This window comes from Verticillium nonalfalfae (assembly GCF_003724135.2).
Source record: "Verticillium nonalfalfae strain VnAa140/NRRL 66861 chromosome Unknown scaffold_82, whole genome shotgun sequence".
NCBI lineage: Eukaryota > Fungi > Ascomycota > Sordariomycetes > Glomerellales > Plectosphaerellaceae > Verticillium > Verticillium nonalfalfae.
This window is the reverse complement of record NW_021167307.1, coordinates 25,398-45,203: the sequence shown is the minus strand read 5'-3', so window position 1 is coordinate 45,203 and position 19,806 is coordinate 25,398. Positions and strand designations below refer to the sequence as shown.

The window sequence follows — 19,806 nt, the reverse complement described above, 5'->3', positions numbered from 1 at the left end:
ACAGCAGCGACAGGAACGACATGTTCGATCGGAGAGGAGCAAACTGAACCCAAGAGTGGAGGAAACCTTGCTATCCAACACATTTGGACCTGTCAGTGGCCGAGGCAACACCGTCAAACGGATACGTTTCCCTTGAGAGTCACCTGTCAGTCAAGTCAAGCCCGTGCCAGCCCTCGCCTGGAAGAAAATTTTTCTGATTCTCTTTTCCCCCTTCCACTTTGCTTCTGTTTGGAACCGGCCCCTTTCCATCCTCTACTTTCCGAACCCCCTGTGCACGTACCCTTCAATACACGAGTACTGACACTCGAATGTGTGGGTTTTTTTCTTTTAGGTACTGGGTTGGAGGTGTGGCTCGGGAGCTCGGAGGGGTTATAAGGGGAGAAGGGGGGCAATTAAAACCATCAACATTGAGTCGGTACCTGGCAGACTGTCCACGGCAGCTAGCTGCTTGTCGGAATTCGTTCCTTATTCCAGACGAGATTAGCTGTCCCATGTCTCCCGAACGCCCAGGTGGAGGTGAATTTGTACGGACTCAGTCTTCTTCGGACTGACAATGAGTTGACTCCACCACTGAGCACGACGCTACCGGGCCTGCTATGCTAGCAGGCATGTAGCTGCTAGCGTAGAGGTACCTGAATAGACCACGAGCCGAAGACCGGCACTGTGTGGGGTCTCCCCACCCCTCGCAAGGTGCACACGGCACACACGACGCTGGGAACTGGGTACGCAGTGCTGGGCGCTGGCGACGGATCGCGCCTTCCTGCTATTCTCTCGCGCGCTGACACGATCATGCTTCCCCCTCCCCGCCTGGTGTCGCTGGTGCGCTGGAGTGCTGGCTGGCCGTGCTCTGATGGCCGCCCCTCCCTCCACTTTCCAGTGTCCCGCCTCTGCCCCCCCTTCCCCCTCCCCCCTTTGGTCACCTCAAAATCCCACCACCAACGTCCCAAAAGTAATCTATCTCCCCCCCCCCCGCCTTCTTTCCGTCCCTGACACTTCTCTCCTGTCACATCCATCTTCCCACATCCATCCTCAACGAGCCATCCCCCGCCGCGCAGCTGTCGATCCGAACAGTTGCATGCTCCCATCAAAGAAACCACATACCAAGGAACATCCCATGAGAATATCGAACCAAATGATCTCCCACATCGCTCAGACCCAAGCCACGCTTTAATCGCCCACGGCGTCGTGCGAGGGAGCGCCAGACGACTTCAACATCGCTCCTTCATCGAGTCCGCTCAACTGTGCTTTTGGAAGCCACTGTCCAGTCTTTGTCAACCGTCGACGTTCACTCTCCTTTTCTCGATCGCATTCATCGTCGAGCGCCAGAGAATCAACACGGAAAAGAAGCCCACCAGCCACCCTTTCCGAAATGCCTGCCAGTGTCGCCGTACTGCCACCGGCAGTCCCCGCAGCACCGGCATCTCGAAAGACTTCGCTTGCGCCGGAACGCAAGTACAAATGCCAGGTATGTTTAATTTGTCGAATCCCATCGAAGGCGTGACCTCTCCATACTGATACGCTGCACAGTTTTGCGCTCGCGCTTTCAGTCGATCTGAGCACCGAAGCCGCCATGAACGATCTCGTGAGTTGCCTCCGACCCCCGTCTACTTTTGAGTCGAGCCCTCTCCCCTCCACATGGCCACGCAGACCATCGACCGCTGCCTTTCTCGTACACTCCCCTTGTATATGTGTGGAAATGGTATGACTGACTCGTTCGTGCCACAGATACCAAGGAACGCCCCTTCAAGTGCATGAAGTGCCGCAGTACCTTCGTCAGGCGTGACCTTCTTCTTCGACACGACCGAACCGTGCATGCTCGCGATGCGTCAGGACCTCCACTTCACAGTGACTCGAAGCGCAGGAAGCCGCGTGGTGGCCCTGCCAAGTCCCCGATAGCCATGGATACGTCCGCTCTTGAACAAATCGAAGCCACCAGCGATGGTATTTTCGATGTTGAGACAGCTGCCATGCTGGTGGCCGACCTTCACCACAAGGCCACCGCTGCCATGCGCAACGGAAGCTATGATGGAAACTCGCCAACGCCGTATTCCCCTCGCGGATCCGCCCTGCTGGAGCCCTCAGTGACATACCCCTCCGGCGCGATAGCATTGCCTCAGTGGGACTCTTTCATGCCCCAGTCCGCCGCCGAGTCCAAAGCCCACTCCATCACGTCTTCCACGTCAGGCTCTTTCGAGTCTCAACAGTCGTTCACCACGTCGAGCACAATGCAGCCCCACATCAACCAATTGCCTCCACTCAACGGTCAGACCTGTAATGGTTTGGTGCCGGCGCTGCAGTCCATGATCAGCTCGTTGCCCAATTCGACTGTGGGTACGCCCGTGACGCACAGCTCGCACATGATGCACGAAAACGCTGCGTTCCAGACCCCGCAAGTGGCCAACGACGATGCCCGCAATCTGATTCTCGACAACATTAGGGCCATGGATTCGGAGCACGCCATTCCTGACGGCTTCCGCCTTCCCAGCTTGGCGTCGCTGAACCGGTATTTGTCGACGTACTTCGGCCTCTTCCACCACCACCTGCCTTTCCTTCACCCGGCCTCTTTCGACCCCACTTGTGTGTCTCCTGCGCTGCTTCTTGCTGTTCTGAGCATTGGCGCCCTGTACGCCTTCGATCAAGACCAGGCTTACATGCTACATATTGGCTCCAAGGTCCTCGTCAGCCAGTTCCTCCAGAACAAGGAAAATTTCAGCTCGAGGAAGTGCCCTCTCTGGACCATGCAGGGCTCATTGGTCAACATGATCTTTGCCAGCTGGAGTGGCGATCCCAAGGGCTTGGAGTGGGCTTGCTCGATCAAAAGTCTGCTTGCCAATATGGTGGCCGGAAACCGGTACGAACTGAAGCTTCGGCAGGAGGCCCGTGGAGGCGCCCAGCCCAGTCGTGCCGAATGGGTTGAAGACGAAGGCTGCCGTCGTACATACTACGCTGTCTACATCTTCTTCGGTCTGCTGACTCTCTCCTACAACCATACTCCCGCCATAAGCTTCAACGAGTTCGAAGATCTCCACTTGCCTTCCTCAGAGGGCCTCTGGAACCTCAAGGTAGCAGACGATGCCACGTGGGCCGAGCAAATGAAGAGTTTGCCTGTTGTGACTTTCATGGAGGCGCATGACAATCTGTTCCAGGGAGAGACACTCAGGTACAGCGCGTTTGCAAGCCGTGTCATGATCAACGCGCTCTTTCTCGAAGTTTGGTACCACAAGCGTAGCCCGGAGGCTTTGCAGGACGTGGTGACAGAGTACAAGCTGCGCCTCGCTCTGGAGACGTGGGAGAAGTCCCTCGAACTCTGTGAGCCGGAGACGTCGGCTGTACCCCTCAGCGCCCCTCACAAGGGACACCCTCTCATCTTCAATGCGAAGGCGCTGTATCGCAATGCACGAGCTCGTCTCGAGGTGGACCTCAAGGCCGTGCAGGAAGCCCTTCGCTACCACGATTCGTACGAAGTTGCGGCTGCCATGTCAAACGCTCGTGATCGTGTGAAGAGATCAAGTGAAATGATCAAGGTCATCCAGGAGTGTTACAACTGTATTGAGATTGCTGTGGTGCAGGGTGTGCGGTGGGTCGCGCGGACATCGCCCACCAACTGGAGTGTTGAGCATGCGCTCTGTGGTCTTGATCTCATGATCATTCTCTCTCTGTGGCTTTATCGTCTGGAACATGACGAGGAACCCGCCACGGAGGAGGAATTGGCCATGTACAACAAGGTTAGACTCCTCTTCGACAAGGACCTCGATGAGGCCTATGCCACACAGCTCAGTTCTGTCGTGGCCAGGCTTTGGGGCTCCATGCTCGACGAGGTGGTCGTATGGGGGTAAGTTGTATTGACTGTCGTCTGATGACCCGTTGGCTAACGCATTCTACCAGAATCACCCGACTCATGGGCGAATCATTCCGCCATCATGCGCAGGCGCTCGTCGGATACGTCGACGATATGGAGGCATCCTCAAATGTATCAACCCCGTCTATGATTTCTCAGGGGGCTGATGAGGATAGCGTGTATTAGTTCGAAAGAGACGACTGAAACGATTTCCTTTGTTTTCTGAAGGGTTTGCACGGGGGTGGTCTCCGTTTTCCTTGGCATCATATACCTCTTGGTTCACATCAGGCGTTACGGGACCCGAGGACTTATCCCAGCGCCGCCGTCCAGCCTTCGCGCTGCGAAAGTGGGAGGGTGCTGACGGCGCGGGGCTGCAGGCTTTGCGTGTTCCGCATACGCTGCGTTGCATTTTGGTTTCCTTGACTTTTTCCGTCACCTTTTTCTTGGACTCTTTCCTTCGCAATCGGGTCTGGATTCGGATCAAGGGCAATAATGGGCTGGATGACTTTGGTGGCGGCTCACCACAGCTTGCGATGTGCTAGAAAGGAAGGGGATACTCGCACTTGCAAGCTATGGAGCGGTCCTCCTCGTGTTGGCTGGTCCAGAACTGGTCTCGCTGTAACGGACCCTGCGTTTCGCCTTTCGCTGCCGAACAGGTTGATTTTGACCGACGGCACATAAGTATTTCCTAATTACTCAGGCTGCGATGTCGCGTCGATTCATTTCCTCACCCTCGGTACCTTCTCTTTACTTGACTGCGTTTCCTTATTCTTTTGCTCATCGTATCATTTTGTCTGTTGCATTTCATCTCGTCTTGCTTGCTTTTCGCTTTTTATTTCCTGCTTCGTTTCGCCCCTGACTTTTCAGATACCTTGTTCGATATACAGATTGCACCTGTTGATTCCCTTGGAAGGATGGGGTTCTGATGGAAGCTGAAAGGCAGCGATGGGTTGGGCTAAGGTAGATTTCTTTGCGAACAGCACGACATCTCTCCTGATCCAGACAGGCGGGTTAATGGTGGCAAGGGTCGGGACTGGGATGGCGAGCTGTGCGCAAGCATGTGTACCTGTAGAAAGGCCCACTTGGAGTTTTCGTCGTGCATATGGTTTCCAGCTTTATTTTTCCTTTCGAAGTCAACATCACATCTCTTCCAACATTAATGCTCGCGAGATATCGGTCAGGATGCGGTGAGCTGTTGTGTACACGACAGCACATAACTGGGTGCTTCAGCAAACCTCCCCAGCTGACGAAACTGCTGATCATGTAGGCAGTCTATCTAGCGAGGTTGCCATCCTGTAGCAAGAACCCTCCGCGTGGTCCGTCTCGCCGTCTCGCCGAGAGAGGCATTGTGTCTCCGTGGTGGGTAGGTAGGGTTTCAAGCTCAAGTCCTAAGGACGCGATGAGCCGATATCTTCGGCAGCGAGTGTGCATGGACATTTCGAGGACGTTGAAAGCTGCTCGGCGATGTCCATACTAGGCAACACAGAAGTACCTCGTTAGGCTCAGGGTTCCGCGCATCTCCATGACTGATGATGATGATGCGGAGCTCATCCCTGTTTCCAGCGACCCACACTCCCCGCAGCATGACGATGCGGGGAATGGAGGCGGCGCCAGCTCCGAGTGAAGCAAGATTCCCATAACTACCTTGCTTCATAGCTCCGCGATGCAACTTTGTCACCACTTGTCTCCTCCGCCGCCATGACGCGACCCACGCTGGACATTGTGCTGAAGAACAATACAACGTCTGACAAGGCATATGCGCACATCACGGGTCTAGACTTGAACAAGAACAATGCCGTCTTTATACTCCGCGCTGATGGGCATTCGGCCTACTACCCAGCCTCTCCCAAGGATATCTTGAACCCGCTGGAGGCAGACTGCAACATCCCTCTCGGGCTCAGGGGGTCATCCACGAAAGTCACAATCCCCCAAATCGCCGGCGGTCGCATCTGGTTCTCGCTTGAGGGGCCTCTGACATTCCTGCTGAACCCAGGACCGGCTGTCGTCGAACCCTCGGCCACAAACCCCTCTGATCCCAACTACAACCTGAACTGGGGGTTCTGCGAGCTCACCTACAACGCTGCACAGCTGTACGTCAACATTTCCTACGTTGACTTTGTCAGCCTGCCTATCGCGCTGCAGCTCGAGACCGATGACGGCAAGGTCACTACCGTACCGGGCTTCCCCGCCAACGCCCTCGACGCCGTCTGTGACGCACTCGTTGCGCAGGACACCGACGACAAGGCCGGCTGGTCACGTCTTATCGTGCGCGCAGCGGATGGAAAGGCAAACTTGCGGGCCCTGAGCCCCAACTCGGCCATGGTTATGAACCCAGATCTTCTCAATACGTACTTCCAGTCCCACGTTGACAGCGTCTGGAAGAAGTATCGCGACAATGACCTCGTCGTGCATACACAGGCTGAGTGGGGCGACGTCAAGGGGCGCGTAGGTGGCGACGACAAGCTGACCTTTGAGGGCATCGGCTCCTTCGCCCGCCCGTCCACCCGCGACATCTTCGGCTGCAGTTCGGGGCCGTTTGCTGGGTACCCCGCCGACAAGGCTGCCGCCATGGGCAACATCGGGGCACGCCTGGCGGCTGCTTTGAATCGATCGACGTTGCTGTCCAACGGTCGCCAGCCTGAGGATGAAATGGTTGAGGCCTATTATCAGGAGCCTGAGACAAACCACTATTCGCGAATCTGCCACGAGGTGAGCCTCGAGGGGCGGGGTTACGCCTTTCCATATGACGATGTGGGCCCCGCCAATGGCCATGATCAGTCTGGGTGTTTGTTTGACTCGAATCCCAAGGTCCTCACGGTCACAGTGGGTGGAGCGCAGTAATGCGGATGTCAGATGTATTGACTCGAAATGCGAATGTGTTCTTTACCGTGCCAGTCTGTGCATGTACTGCTCTATCCAGCATGCTGTGCGCAACGTTGATATGCCATGTTCGATCCAAAAACGCAACTCTGCGCATATGTGGCCATCTTTGAAACGGTCTAGCATGGAAGCAGTGTCAGCCTCCCAAGAGTTCAGACTTGCTTCATGTCAGCCCGCATATATCACGGTCGAGGACCTGACGGTGGTGGTTCTCGTGCTCCGTTGCAGCGCCGAAAAGGCTGCCACGTTCCACTGGTTCGCTGCATACACACGGCGTGCTCCAACATTGTCCGTCACGCGAATCCCCGAAGGTGACCACGGAGCTCTAGCATAGACGGGGTTTCGGTTGGCGGTCATTAAGCTTCCGCCCCCGCAACTTCTTGAGCCAAAAGCAGCCCCAGGACTAATCTGCCCTCAAATGAATGCACTTGCGAAAGCCAGCCGAACAGACTAGCACGGCGCCATTTCAGAGCGTAGACCAGACGAGAACAACCCACGCCGGCAGGATCATGGCGTCGTTCTGGCCGCTCGCCGTCAACGTTGGGTATCAGCGCGGTCAAGTAAGTGTGGCGCTTCTTTCACCAGTTGTCGAAATTGCCAAAGCCGCCACTCTTTGCCTTCTTCTTCGGCGGCTCGTTCCATGTGTCCAGGTGGTTCCCTACCACTTCCTCGCTGGGCTGTTGTGAGGACAAGTACTTCCCTACTCCGCCTCCAGTGGTTTCGCCGGCAGAAGTGCCATCAGCGCGGAGTCTCTTGCCCGTCCACGTGGTACGGTCATCTTCCGTGCCACCACTCAGCTTGATGGCCTCCTTGGCCTTGTCGGCCTTTTCGCGCTCCAGCTTCTGCTTCTGGAATTCATCAAAGGGATCCACATAAACCACAACGTTTTTCATGACAATGTCGTTGATAGGGCGATCGGAGCTGTCTGTAGCCACATTCTCAATCTTGGAGAGGACATCCAGTCCCCCAACAACCTTGCCGAAGATGGTGTGCTTGCGGTCCAAATGCTTAGCAGCGCGGTAAAGAATGAAGAACTGGCTCGAGTTTGTGTTCTTGCCCTTGTTGGCCATGCTCAGCAAGCCGCGCGCTTCGTGTGTCAGAGGGCCCTCGAATTCGTCCTGAAAGTTCTTGCCCCAGATACTTGTGCCACCTTTGCCCGTCCCTGTGGGGTCTCCACCCTGAATCATGAAGTTGCGGATGTTGCGGTGGAAAGCTACTCCGTTGTAGTATCCCTTCTGAGCGAGCTTGATAAAGTTCCATACAGCACGAGGAGCAAATTCTGGGAACAGCTCAATGTTGAGCTCACCAAGGTTTGTTTCGATACGAACGTAGCCTGAAGTCTTGATTCGCTTCGGCTTGAGCATGTATTCCTCGTCCGATATGAGCGCGCGCTCGCCGCTCGTCTCCGGGGTCAGTCCCGTGCTGGTGAAACTGGCGGCGGCACGTCCTGTGGTGTAGACGGCAGCATTCGGAGCCTGCTTCTTGTCGTTGATCATCGACGTCCTCGGTGCGACGGCCATAGATTTGACAAGGGCACCGCCAGCCGCCGTTCGGTTCACATCGCCACCGGCCTCGCGCTCTTTGCGGGCTTTTTCCACGGCCAGCTTCGCCCTGATAACCTTGTCGCCGATGCGGCCTAGCGCATCGACGTTGACGTTGCCATTCTTGCGCTCCTCCTCCTGCTCCTTAGTCAAGAGAGCCTCTTGGCCGTCGTTCAGGTACTTGAATTGGCTAAGGTCGCGGCTCGCGGCGTTTTGTGGGTCTTGAAGCGTGATGATGTCGGCGCGGGTGAAGTCCTCGTCGTCCACAAGATCCTTCCAGTTCTTCGCCTTGATGTTCATCTTCTGCACCGTATCCCACGCAAAGACATTGGCGTAGGCGCCATGCCGAATGGCAACGATGTGTGTATTGTCGGTGAAGACTTTGTACGAGACAGGATCAATGAGATCGCCGCGGCCGTCGCTGAAACCAGGCGTGCGCGAGTCGGTCTCGGCGTTGCGAGCAAAGTTGAGCCTGATGAGGTCCTTGGCGCTTAGCGGCTCGCCATCCACGGGATTTGTCTTGTGTTTCTGGAGCCACGAGTCGATGACCTCCACATCGAATATGGTGCCGCTACTGGTGCACACGGGGTTCTTGAAGGGCTGGAGGCTGGCGGCACAGAAATTGAAAGGCAGTCGGCGAAAGGAAGCACCACCTGAGCGCGACTTGGCGCCGGCGGAAGCCGAGTAGTTGTCGCCGCTGGACCACTCGCTGTGGGTGATGTAAAGCTTGTCGGTGCCTTTTCCCATTGTCGCTTGCTGGGAGTCTCGCGAGAGCTCGATAGGATGATGTCGTGGAGTTCCAGGCGAACCTCTGGCCGGTCTCAGATGGGTCCAGTGTTCGCTGTTGAGGCACTGGTAGACTTTACTGTGGACCTCGAGCGTCCCGCGTCATACCTAGACGGCCCCAAGCACGCGCCTAGTGGACCACCTAGCCTGGTCCCAGGTAGGTAGGTGCCTGCCTACCTACCTTACATTAGGTGTCCTCGACCTCCACCCGGCTTTGAAGTTAAGGTGGGAGCACTCTCTTTCGCGGGAGCCTTGTCGCAGCTCATCTTCGACCACACCCATCCCTTCCGGCACACGGTTTTGAACGCGACATCATTCATCACAGCTCAAGCAATCAGACAAACATTGACGGGTTAGCGGCACATCTCGGGATATCTCTTTGGTTCCCAGCAGTGTCTCCCTCAACGCCGACAGGCGCCAGCCCAACTTCGAGGCATGCGCTTCACTGTTTCAAGCATTCGATCAACCCAGACAGGCTGTCTGTAGCTTCCTAGCTGTTGATAAAACCTGAGGCCGCAGCATCTTCGTCGCGACTCGACGCCGCCCAGCTTCGCCATGAAGTCATGGATGTCCGGCCTCGTCATGGGCCTGTGCCTTTGGACGGCCCATGCCATGGAAGTCAAGATAGTATGTGAAATGCTCAATCCGGCCCGCCGGCACTCCCACATCCAGAAACATGTACTCTATACAGATCCTGATTCCATCTCCCTTGTAGGATCAGACAGATGAGAATCGACAACGATGCGCCGGAATGTACAGCCGCAAGGCCTGGGGAGGACCGGTCGACCCCTATATCAACATATTGTTCCCCGCTGTTCAGATCGACAAGGACGCTGTCGTGAGCGTCGTCGTTTTCGAGTGGAAGGACGAAGACCTCATTGGAATTCGTGAGAACCCCGAGTCACTTAAAGTAAGCCTTTCTTCTGGCACATGTTCGTTGCGGTCGACATTATCTGACCTCGATATCAGAAAATCGGCATTTGCGAAGACAAGTGGGTAAAGAAGGGATACTGCAACGAAACCGATATAGGAGAGTTCATTCTGGCTGAGGGCGCCACCGAAAAGTCCAAGAACCTGATCCAGACATACGCTGTCAACCTCAAGGATCCCGGCAAACCTACAAAGTACATGATCTCTCAGACAGGCTACTACTGCGTCTTGACCGATCGCTTTACCGCGCAGAACTACGAGGCCGTTGTCGAGTTCCGCAACGCTTATGGCGAGCTTCCAGCGACCCAGATACCTAAGCTGCCTTTTTACGGAGGTGTTACTATCCTCTACGCCCTAGTTGCGGTGTTCTGGGGTTTCCTTTACTACCAACACCGACATGATATCTGTAAGGACCATGCGAATGGTACTGTATGAGGATCCATGCTAATAGTGCCAAGTGCCTGTGCAAAACTACATCACTGCGATTCTGATCTTCCTGGTCGTCGAAATGTTGATGACTTGGGGCTTCTATGGTATGTTCTGCCTCGCATTATCCTGGAGCCAATGTCCACTGACGCGCTTCAGACTATCTCAACCGCAACGGCTCAAACATCGGTTCCAAGGTTCTTCTCGTATTGGTGGCCATACTGAATGCCTTCCGAAACTCGTTTTCCTTCTTCCTACTCCTCATCGTCTGTATGGGCTACGGCGTGGTCAAGCACACGCTTGGCCGGACCATGATCTGGGTGCGCTGGCTAGCTATCGCGCACTTTGTCTTTGGCCTCGTTTATGCAGTCACCAGCCTGCTTGTTACTCCGGACGAAGCTGGTAAGTCGTTACTGGAAATATCTTGCTCGAGCCGACTGCTAATCTCAACAAGGCATCTTCGTTCTGTTGATTGTCCTTCCCCTGGCGAGCACGCTCACTGCGTTTTACGTGTGGACCTTGAACTCTCTGAACTTTACGCTTAAGGATCTCAGGGAGCGCAAGCAGCACACTAAAGAAGCCATGTACAAGAAGCTCTGGTGGTGCATTCTCATCAGCATCTTTGTTATCTTTGGCTTCTTCTTCTTCAACAGTTTCTCATTCGCCTCGGTCAATGATCCGGACTATGTGCCTTTCCACTGGAAGTCTCGTTGGTTCATTCTCGACGGCTGGCTTAACTTGGTCTACTTTGCCGACGTTGCGTGGATCGCATACGTCTGGCGGCCTACTGCCAATAACCGCCGCTTCGCCATGAGTGACGAGATTGCTCAGGACGACGACGGCACTTTCACCATGGCGGATATTGGAGCGCCCGATGACTCGGACGACGAGGAGGCTCAGCTTGGCAAGGATACCAACGCGCGGCAGACACTGCAGGAGCAGCTGTACACCCAGTCTGGCTCAACAACGCGCGCTGGTCAAGCCGGCGCATCCGCCGGTGCCTCTACAGTGCCAACACAAAGGAACCTGCCTAGAGAGTCACTTGACGGTGAGACCATCTTCGCCGTTGGTGAGGATGGTGACAGATTCTCGGATGACTCGGACGAAGAGAATGCGAAGCTGGTTCATTCTGGAAAATAAGGGGGGTTGAATATTTCTTTGGCCACGCTACATCATGTATGAATAGGGATTGCACTACAGCGGCGCCAATAACGAATTGATTACAGTAGAGAGCACCAACGCGCTCATGTGGGCAGATCTTGATACCACGTCTCCCTTCTCATAATCATACATACTGTACACTGACTAAACCAAGGTCAAACATCGCCACCGAACCCGACCGGCCGTCTCTGCCCATTGTTCTCCGGTAAAATCGCCATGACCTTGTAGACCTTGCCCATACCCCCAGGGCCCCTATCCACCAGCCTGCGCCATGACTTCTCGATATCCTCAGCCCTCTCTTTCGGCAGGCCAGCCCGCTTGCTCAGCATCTCTGCCCTCTCTTTGATGCCCATCTGACCGAGGAAAGCTGCCTGCTCAACCGGGCCATGCACCTCGACAGCGTCACTCGCTTTGGTAACAGCCTCAGCGAGGGCAGCAAAGTCTACATCAGCGCTAAGATCGACGAGCCCAGGCTCGGTGAAGGGGTTGACACGACGGTGGCGACGAATACCGCGCAATGAGTTGATCGGTATCGTGTCCTCGGTGCCGTAATCGAGAATCAGGGCAGCCCCGGCGGGCCGCTTTCTCGGCGCCTCGGCCGTGCCGCCGATGCGGGCGGCGAGGTCACCAGCGAACATGCTCGCGTCGGGACAGACCTCGATCACGGAGCCCGGTACGGACTTCAGAGCTCGGTAGCGCTGGGATGACTCCGGTACATAAAGAGCATGCTTCGTCGGGGCCGGGGAGAGGGTGAGCTGGAACTCTGGTACCATCTCTTTCTGTTCGGACGTGGGTGTGTTGAGCGTTGCGTGGGTCGCATCCGGGGGTGTGGGCGAAACCACGAGCTCGCGCCATTCGAATACAGGAAGGGGGGTAGCCTCCACGACGGAAGGCTCTGGCTGGGTTGGTAAGTTTTGCGGGTTTGAGGTTGGCGTCCGAGGAGGTATGGGAGCAGGCGCCTTCTTCGCGCTCTGGAAGGCATGGATGGGCAAAGCGTCGAAGAATTCGTGCGCCACCATAAGGGGCATCTTTTCCGGGCCTTCTGGGATGGCCTTGACGACTCCGGTCCAAACGATGGGAATGTTGCCGTACTTGGACATGCTGTGATGGCCAATCTTGGACTCGGTCATGGCGGCATCTGGTCCGCACAGGAGGCTTTTCTGCGCCTCCCGCAGCGTTGGGCTTGCTTCCACCATGTATATGGCATCAATGCTACTGGCGAACTCCTTAAAGTTCTGGACTGTCCTGAGTATGTCGTCCATTAGGGTTCCTCGGCCTGGTCCCAGTTCGATCAACTCGACGCCCTTATTCGGCTTGCCCTGGCTCATCCACTCTGTGACGAACCAGATGCCCACAAGCTCGCCAAATATCTGTGATATCTCCGGTGATGTAACAAAGTCGCCCTTGGTTCCGAACTGATCTCTTCCTTGTTCAATCAGGCCGGTGTAGTAGCCTCCAATGTCACCCGTCATGCACATGCGCATATAACTGGCCAAGGGGACAGGACCGGTGATCTAGAGTCCCAAGTTAGCAATGAAAACATAAGTAAAGGGCGCCAGTGGGGTATGCACACCGAAATCGCATCCGCAAGTTGTTTCGCCAGTGGCGTTGTCCATTTCCTGTCTTCGCTTGCGCTCTGGCGACGGCATGCGCTGCAAGACAAGTTCCGTGTAGCTTGCGACGGACGGAGAGTTTGCGGTCGTAGAACACATCGTGGGGCTTGGAAAATGGACTGAGGCGTAAACATAGTTCTGGTAGCCATGCTGACGCCAGTGGTCTAGGCGCTCGAAAGGCCACCCTGATAACGAATGAGTAGATGTCTGGAGAAGAAGAAGCTCTTCCTTCGGTCTGGCTGCGTCCACGCAAAAACCTCAAGATCAGCGGCTTGAGCTTCCACGATGCGATAAGATAAGCGATTGGGCTAAGCTGGGCAGGGGACTCGCCCATCCACCAGCCTCGCAAGATCCAATACCAAAACGGTCATTGTATTGCCCGCAAGTCCAAACCTCTAAGCTAAAGTTCGACGCTCTTCCGATATCGCAATCGTACTTCCGACAACTCAGAGGATCTGCATCATGGCCGGCAGGTGGGCCGACACAGAAGAAGACACCGCCTTCGAAGCAAAGCGCAAGCAAGAGAAGGAAGAGAAGAAGCGCCTGAAGGCGCAAAAGGCTGAGCAGCAACGCAGAACTGAAGCAGAGCGCCAGACGCAGGAAGCAGCATTACAGGCGCCAGGCGCAGAAGAACATGACCGGCCTTCGAAGAGGCGAAAAACAACCCCAGAACACAACACAGCCGACGGAGACATCCAGGGAAACGCTAAGCTACTACGGTTCCCTTTGCGCTCGTGGGGTAAGTGTCGCAGCGTCGAACGTTACGACAAGCTCAATGACATTGAAGAGGGCACTTATGGATGGGTCTCCAGGGCCAAAGACACTGCCACTGGCAAGGTTGTCGCGCTGAAGAGGCTGAAGCTTGAGCCGACAGACCACAACGGACTTCCAGTAACTGGGCTACGCGAGATTCAAATATTGAGGGATTGTCAACACAGAAATATTGTGAATCTCGAAGAGGTTGTGGTGGGCGACGACACGTCGAAAATAGAACAGTATGTGCCTTTCACCCTCATCAGACGGTCTGAAGAGTGCCTAGCTAACCGTAGTCTGGAACAGCATATTCTTGGTTCTCGAGTTCGTCGAACACGACCTTAAGAGCATTCTTGAGGAGATGCCCGAGCCGTTCCTCCTTTCCGAAGTCAAACGCCTGCTCCTCCAGCTCACTTCAGGCATTGCCTACCTCCACGAGAACTGGATACTACACCGCGACCTTAAGACTTCCAATCTGCTCCTCAACAACCGCGGACAGCTCAAGATAGCCGACTTTGGCATGGCACGTTACGTTGGCGACCCGGCGCCTAAGCTGACGCAGCTTGTCGTGACCCTCTGGTACCGCGCCCCCGAGCTCCTCCTCGGCGCTAAGACCTACGACTGGTCTGTCGACATGTGGAGTGTTGGCTGCATCATGGGCGAGATGCTCACGCGCGAGCCCCTCCTTCAAGGCAGCAACGAGGTAGACCAGGTGACCAAGATTTTCGAGCTCTGCGGTGTCCCGACGCAAGAGTCTTGGCCTACGTTCCGCAGCCTCCCCAACGCCCGTACACTGCGTTTGCCAAAGACGTCGCTCGTCACAGGGTCCATCATTCGTGCCAAGTTCACTTCGCTGACGAATGCGGGCTGCGGCCTGCTGAACGATCTGCTCGCCCTTGACCCAGACAAGCGACCCTCGGCCAAGGACATGCTGCAACACAAGTACTTCAGCGAGGACCCCAAACCCAAGCAAGAGAGCATGTTCCCCACGTTCCCTAGCAAAGCCGGCCAAGAACGAAGGAGGCGTCATGAACCCCATGCTCCGGGCCGCGGACAGCAAGCGGCAGATCTGAAAGAGGCCGACTTCAGTGGCATCTTCCAGGGGCGAGACAGAGAAGAACGTGGTGGCGGGTTTCAATTACGCATGGTGTGAGATGTAGATAAAGAGACATGTGCAGTTGAGCAAAGAGACGAAATGATATCTACGCCGACATTATATCCATTACCCAATATGATTGATGATGGTGAAGATCAACCCCGTTAAGACCGAACCTGTGTGGCCAACGCCGCCCGAAAAAAAGCCACCAGTCCCAACCAATCCCAGCCGTTCGATTTGAGTGCATCGCTTGACAAGACGACCATGAACCAAACAGTTTTGTCAAGATTGTAGAGTAAAGCGCGAGAAGAAGCAGCAGGCACTCCATTAAAAAATGGTACCCGATACGAACCAGGTGAAGCTTGCTACCGTCGCGACACTCATAGTCAGGGCGAAACCAACGGCCTTGGAGTCAAATGCAGGAACACCAGCGTTACATGTCGGACAGGTCCAACCATCCTTTAAATCTTCGTAGCTGTTGGGTAGGTAAATGTCGAAAGTGAAGCTGTCATACGGGGCCAGGTAGCCGGGCCGGGGAGTGGCCTCAGGGCCCTCGTCAGAGTCGTAGACGACGAGAGTATATTTTCCGTTCGAAAGAGCCATCTCGGCACCGGCTGTAGCGTACTGCTCGGTCTCCCAGATGACGTTGTTGCCCATGGTTGAGTAGGTCATATTCTGAGTAACAGTCCAGACGTTGTTGCCCAAGGCCATGCTGATAAGCACATCGACAGCAGTCGGCTCGGCCTGGACGTTGGTGTAGTTCCATCCCAGCGTGATGTCATTGCCAGCCTTGTAAAGCTTGAGCGCCGGGTCGGTGGGGGCAGGGGTAGTCATCTGAATACCGCCGGCAGCCGCGAGGTCGTCGATCGAGGTCGTCCTTGTTGACGACCTAGTGTTCGTTCCGGTCGGGATCTCAGCCGTGTTCAAGCTACCGCCCCTGCGGCCGGTGGTCGTGGCCGTCTCCTCTTCGGTGCCAGATCCGGTGGTGCGGGCTGAGCCCGTCGTTCGAGGCGCCTGGGTTGTCTCGGCAGCCGAGGCTTCTGCAGAAGCTATGAGGCTTTGTCAGCGTTTCCGTTGCATGCTAACATGCGGACCATGGCTGTACATACCAGAGGCAGCAGCCGTGGTTCTCTCATCGTCGTTCTGACGGACGACGAGGGCATCAATCTCAGGGAGCCACTGAGGCCAGGCAGAGGCCAAGGGTGTCAGTGCTGCGAGGCAAACAGCGAGAGACTTGGTAGCCTTCATTGTGATTTTGATCCCGATGATTCCAACGCTTTCGGCAAAGAAGTTTTCAGTTCTCTCTTATCAACAACGCGAACGAATGGGTTATCGCAGGCTTCCAGGCGTCCACGGGCGAGGAGGTGCTCGTCCAGGTACTAGTGTTTGAAGGCGTGTTTTGGTCGGGCCCCTTTTCAGCCAACAAGAGCGAGTGGCAGCGATCAAGTCGCGGATGATATTAAAATGAAATGATAATGGAGGGGTGAAGTTGAAAGAAGAAGAAGAAGGAGGCGAACGATTGTGAGAAGCGAGTGTAACAAGGCAATGCTGCTTGTAGAGGAGATGGGGTTGTGTCGGGGAGGATGGCGAGAGAGAGGAGGCGCGGCTTGTACGCAGGTTGAACAGACAAAATGCTGAGGTGATGTGGTGACCCAACGGGGCTCCTGGCACAAGTTGAGACTTTTCGGGTACAGGGGTTGGAGGATGTTGCAGTGCCACCACAGCCACAGCTCGTAATCAAGCATCCAGCCAGCGGCATGATCTGATCGTCGCCTGGGTGACCCTGGCTAGCCTTGCTTTTCGGCATCGTCTTGCTACATCAAGACTAGCGCCCTCCACTGCATCGTATTCCGTTCTGCTGTGTCTTGATTCTTGGCCCCCTATACCTCTCGGGTGTACCTAGGGCGGCGAGTCGTTGGTGCTGAGCGAATGCAATGCCTTGCGATGCTTGTGGGGAGTTTCGCTATTAATAGGGCCTTCCGCTTGCCCGTCACCGAGTCGCCGTGTGACGGGGACGATGTGCCTGACCTCGAATAGACGACTCCAGTCACGTGTCAGCATCTTAATTGTGTGATCCGTCTCTTTTCCAGCATGCAACTTGTCACTGATCTCGTTTCCGCTTTGTAAGACGCCGTAAAACGCTTGCTTTTGTCCGAGGTCATGTCTCTCTTGTGGAGGCCAATAAATAATCGGAGTCTTTCGGCCATTCTATGAAACCACACTGCGTTCAATCAGTCTTACAGCGTTACTTGCTTTTCCCGCATGGACAGCTTTTAAGCACACCAAATGCGCACTCTTTTATCATCAACTCGTCCGCCTGAACACCGAATGAAACCATCAACACAGGAACAAGACGGTTAAATGCTATGATAGGAGAATCAGGGTTTGGATCGGATGTTTGATCCTCATTATATCGCTACTTGTATCAATTGACGGGCCTGAATACTAATTGTCTAAGGTGTCGCTGAACTAAGTAAAATCACAACACAAAACTCCTTCACCAGCCGCTATTGTCAAGTCACACAAGTTGGTCCTTGGGGTTGCGAGGCAAAAGTATTAGTTTCGTCCGTGTCTTCGCTACTCAGGCCACCAGGATCCAATATCTGGAATCGATTGGCCATGGCAGTAAGTTCCACCTTTGACCAATTAGCAGCAGCATGAGCTCGGGTCTTCGAGACAACGAGGCTCTCGAGCGGCGCTATACATCCGTCGGCATCCCACTCAACCTTCGAACCCTTGTACTTGCTACGACACAGTCAGCATCGAGCGAACGAGCTTCCATGTTCCTTGTTCTCCTGCTGCACAACTCACTATCGACTCATCATGCAGGTGCGGGCGAACATGGCATTATACACTGAATTGGTCTGGATGAAACAGCTCCCGGCATCAAAAGAGATTCGGATGATGACAAGATTGTGTATGTGCTCCAGGTCATCACGTATGCTCTCTGCTGTGACTTCGGGGCTACAGCGTCGCACGATCAAGTTGCGTGTCGCTCCACTGCCGATTTTGTTGCTAACGTGGCCTGGTAGAACACATTGTCGGTCGCTCCATTTAATGTTCACCTACTCAATGTCAATTTACTGGGATCACGCCACGCATACTGTCAGTTGTCCCCTCAGCCACAACGTACCCTCTTTTGTCGGATGTACAGGTCATTTCGACGGACATGATTGTAGAAGGCTTGGGCGCTTTCCGCATGTAAGAAGGAGATCTGAGCCGACCGATCATGAGTTTTGAGGAGCACTTCGAGCAGCATGCCACCTCGAACCACATCGGTGATATCGGCATGTGTTGTGGTCTCTGCCAAATCATATAGCACAACAGTGCGTATTGCCGTTTTTGCGTACTGCGCGTGGCGAGGCCGCTTAGTAATGGCATCAGTGGGGTGTGTTATCTCTTCAAATGCTGGGTCAAGAACCACAGTCTCAGTCTTGTGTCCATCATTCATGGTGCGAGGGGGTTCGTCTGTAGTCCCCACTCTCGAGAATGCATACACCAACGGGCGGGGGTTTCCAGATGGCCTCTGAGTTTGGCAGGGGTGCCCCTTGGCATGGGAGTCACCACGTCGACCAGGGGCATTGAGGTTATTGTCTTTAAGGGATCGATGATCATGAGCATCATGGGTGTCGGACGATGCAGCATCAGCTTTGGATTCCAAGGTCTCCTCTTGGCTCAAAGACTCTTGGCTGCTCAAGAGCTTTAATACGAGTGCTGTTAGTATTGCCCAGTGGTCTGCATTATTTCAATAGCCAACTCACATCGAGGGTGGCTTGGGTAGCACCCCCATTGATGAGATTAGAGCACAGATTGGCTTGTAATTCATGTCTGTTAGTGACGAGTACACGGACTCATGGTAAAACGACTGAAACGCGGTTACACACCATAGTGGCGAGCGACAGCCTTCAAATCGTCGTACTCGGGCTTCAGTACCAGTATTGTGCCGTTATTGATCGACGTTGGAGCTAAGTCGGAGGGTAGAATAGACGCGGACGGCTGGTTCTTTGGCACCCTGAGGTCAGCCTAAGCTTTGTGGAATCTGAGGGTGGTACGCCTACGAAGTTGCACCTGTGGATGACAGACCTTGTTAGCTACCGACACATCCCAATGGACAAGGGAGAAGCGGGCCGTAAACCTAAGCACTGTGGGGAACACAAAGAGGAGCGGGTGGCACTCTGCCTACCAGGGTAATGAGTGAGATAACATACCTGCGAATCAATGTGTCGAAGTACGTACGACTAATCGTGACAGGTGCTGGAGACTCCATGGCCATCATATGTCCCCTGCAACTGAATGGTCAACTGGATGAATGATCAAGTTCAATGCCGTGTCGCGTCACGATAATACCTAGACTGGGGATGAGAAGTATGGTTCTAGACTCCACTCCTTTTTTACTCTAAGGCATGTGTAGAAGCTGAGAGCGGGAGGAGACCCCGGCCACGCCAACGCAAATGCCGGTTTTACGCCTGATTCGGGTTGTGGCAGGTACCATTTGATGACAGGTGGGGCTTCGCGTGGAGGCTCTTGTTAGGGTCGTGCAATGTAACTTCCCGAGGACCTAAACAAAGGCATACATATAATGGCTTTCCAAAATTGAGACGGTGCTCTCAATCACCACCGCCAACTCAGCTTCACAGTGGAAATGTTTTTTTGAGATAAAGACAAAATCTAACGTTAACTGTACGACTTGCTATGCCACCCATGCTTAAGCATTGGAGGTCATGTTCTTCCTTACCCGGAAACCCGAGTTGCCATCTCACCATGGTCCGCTGAGCGGGAATC

The 19,806-nt window shown here is 54.7% G+C and overlaps 7 protein-coding genes across 7 annotated transcripts; 4 read left to right on the top strand and 3 right to left on the bottom strand.

Moving 5' to 3' along the window:
• Positions 1–1,369: 1,369 nt before the first annotated feature.
• On the top strand, positions 1,370–4,024 carry D7B24_008844 (uncharacterized protein; the record flags this gene model as incomplete). The annotated part of the gene is made up of 4 exons (XM_028642927.1): positions 1,370–1,465; positions 1,528–1,582; positions 1,726–3,832; positions 3,886–4,024. 4 exons carry the CDS (start codon positions 1,370–1,372, stop codon positions 4,022–4,024), a joined length of 2,397 nt encoding a protein of 798 aa, XP_028493389.1.
• A 1,512-nt stretch (positions 4,025–5,536) lies between these two features.
• On the top strand, positions 5,537–6,679 carry D7B24_008843 (uncharacterized protein; the record flags this gene model as incomplete). The annotated part of the gene is made up of 1 exon (XM_028642926.1): positions 5,537–6,679. One exon carries the CDS (start codon positions 5,537–5,539, stop codon positions 6,677–6,679), a length of 1,143 nt encoding a protein of 380 aa, XP_028493388.1.
• Positions 6,680–7,296: 617 nt separating this feature from the next.
• On the bottom strand, positions 7,297–9,006 carry CYP8 (Peptidyl-prolyl cis-trans isomerase cyp8; the record flags this gene model as incomplete). Its single annotated transcript, XM_028642925.1, has 1 exon — positions 7,297–9,006. One exon carries the CDS (start codon positions 9,004–9,006, stop codon positions 7,297–7,299), a length of 1,710 nt encoding a protein of 569 aa, XP_028493387.1.
• Positions 9,007–9,600: 594 nt separating this feature from the next.
• Positions 9,601–11,541, top strand: D7B24_008841 (uncharacterized protein; the record flags this gene model as incomplete). The annotated part of the gene is made up of 6 exons (XM_028642924.1): positions 9,601–9,672; positions 9,761–9,955; positions 10,015–10,381; positions 10,434–10,508; positions 10,561–10,803; positions 10,856–11,541. The coding sequence occupies 6 exons, from the start codon at positions 9,601–9,603 to the stop codon at positions 11,539–11,541; spliced, it is 1,638 nt and encodes a 545-aa protein (XP_028493386.1).
• A 176-nt stretch (positions 11,542–11,717) lies between these two features.
• D7B24_008840 (uncharacterized protein) lies at positions 11,718–13,324 on the bottom strand (the record flags this gene model as incomplete). Its single annotated transcript, XM_028642923.1, has 2 exons — positions 11,718–13,076; positions 13,136–13,324. 2 exons carry the CDS (start codon positions 13,322–13,324, stop codon positions 11,718–11,720), a joined length of 1,548 nt encoding a protein of 515 aa, XP_028493385.1.
• A 313-nt stretch (positions 13,325–13,637) lies between these two features.
• On the top strand, positions 13,638–15,081 carry D7B24_008839 (uncharacterized protein; the record flags this gene model as incomplete). The annotated part of the gene is made up of 2 exons (XM_028642922.1): positions 13,638–14,170; positions 14,235–15,081. 2 exons carry the CDS (start codon positions 13,638–13,640, stop codon positions 15,079–15,081), a joined length of 1,380 nt encoding a protein of 459 aa, XP_028493384.1.
• A 270-nt stretch (positions 15,082–15,351) lies between these two features.
• D7B24_008838 (uncharacterized protein) lies at positions 15,352–16,272 on the bottom strand (the record flags this gene model as incomplete). Its single annotated transcript, XM_028642921.1, has 2 exons — positions 15,352–16,073; positions 16,134–16,272. The coding sequence occupies 2 exons, from the start codon at positions 16,270–16,272 to the stop codon at positions 15,352–15,354; spliced, it is 861 nt and encodes a 286-aa protein (XP_028493383.1).
• Between the last annotated feature and the right edge of the window lie 3,534 nt (positions 16,273–19,806).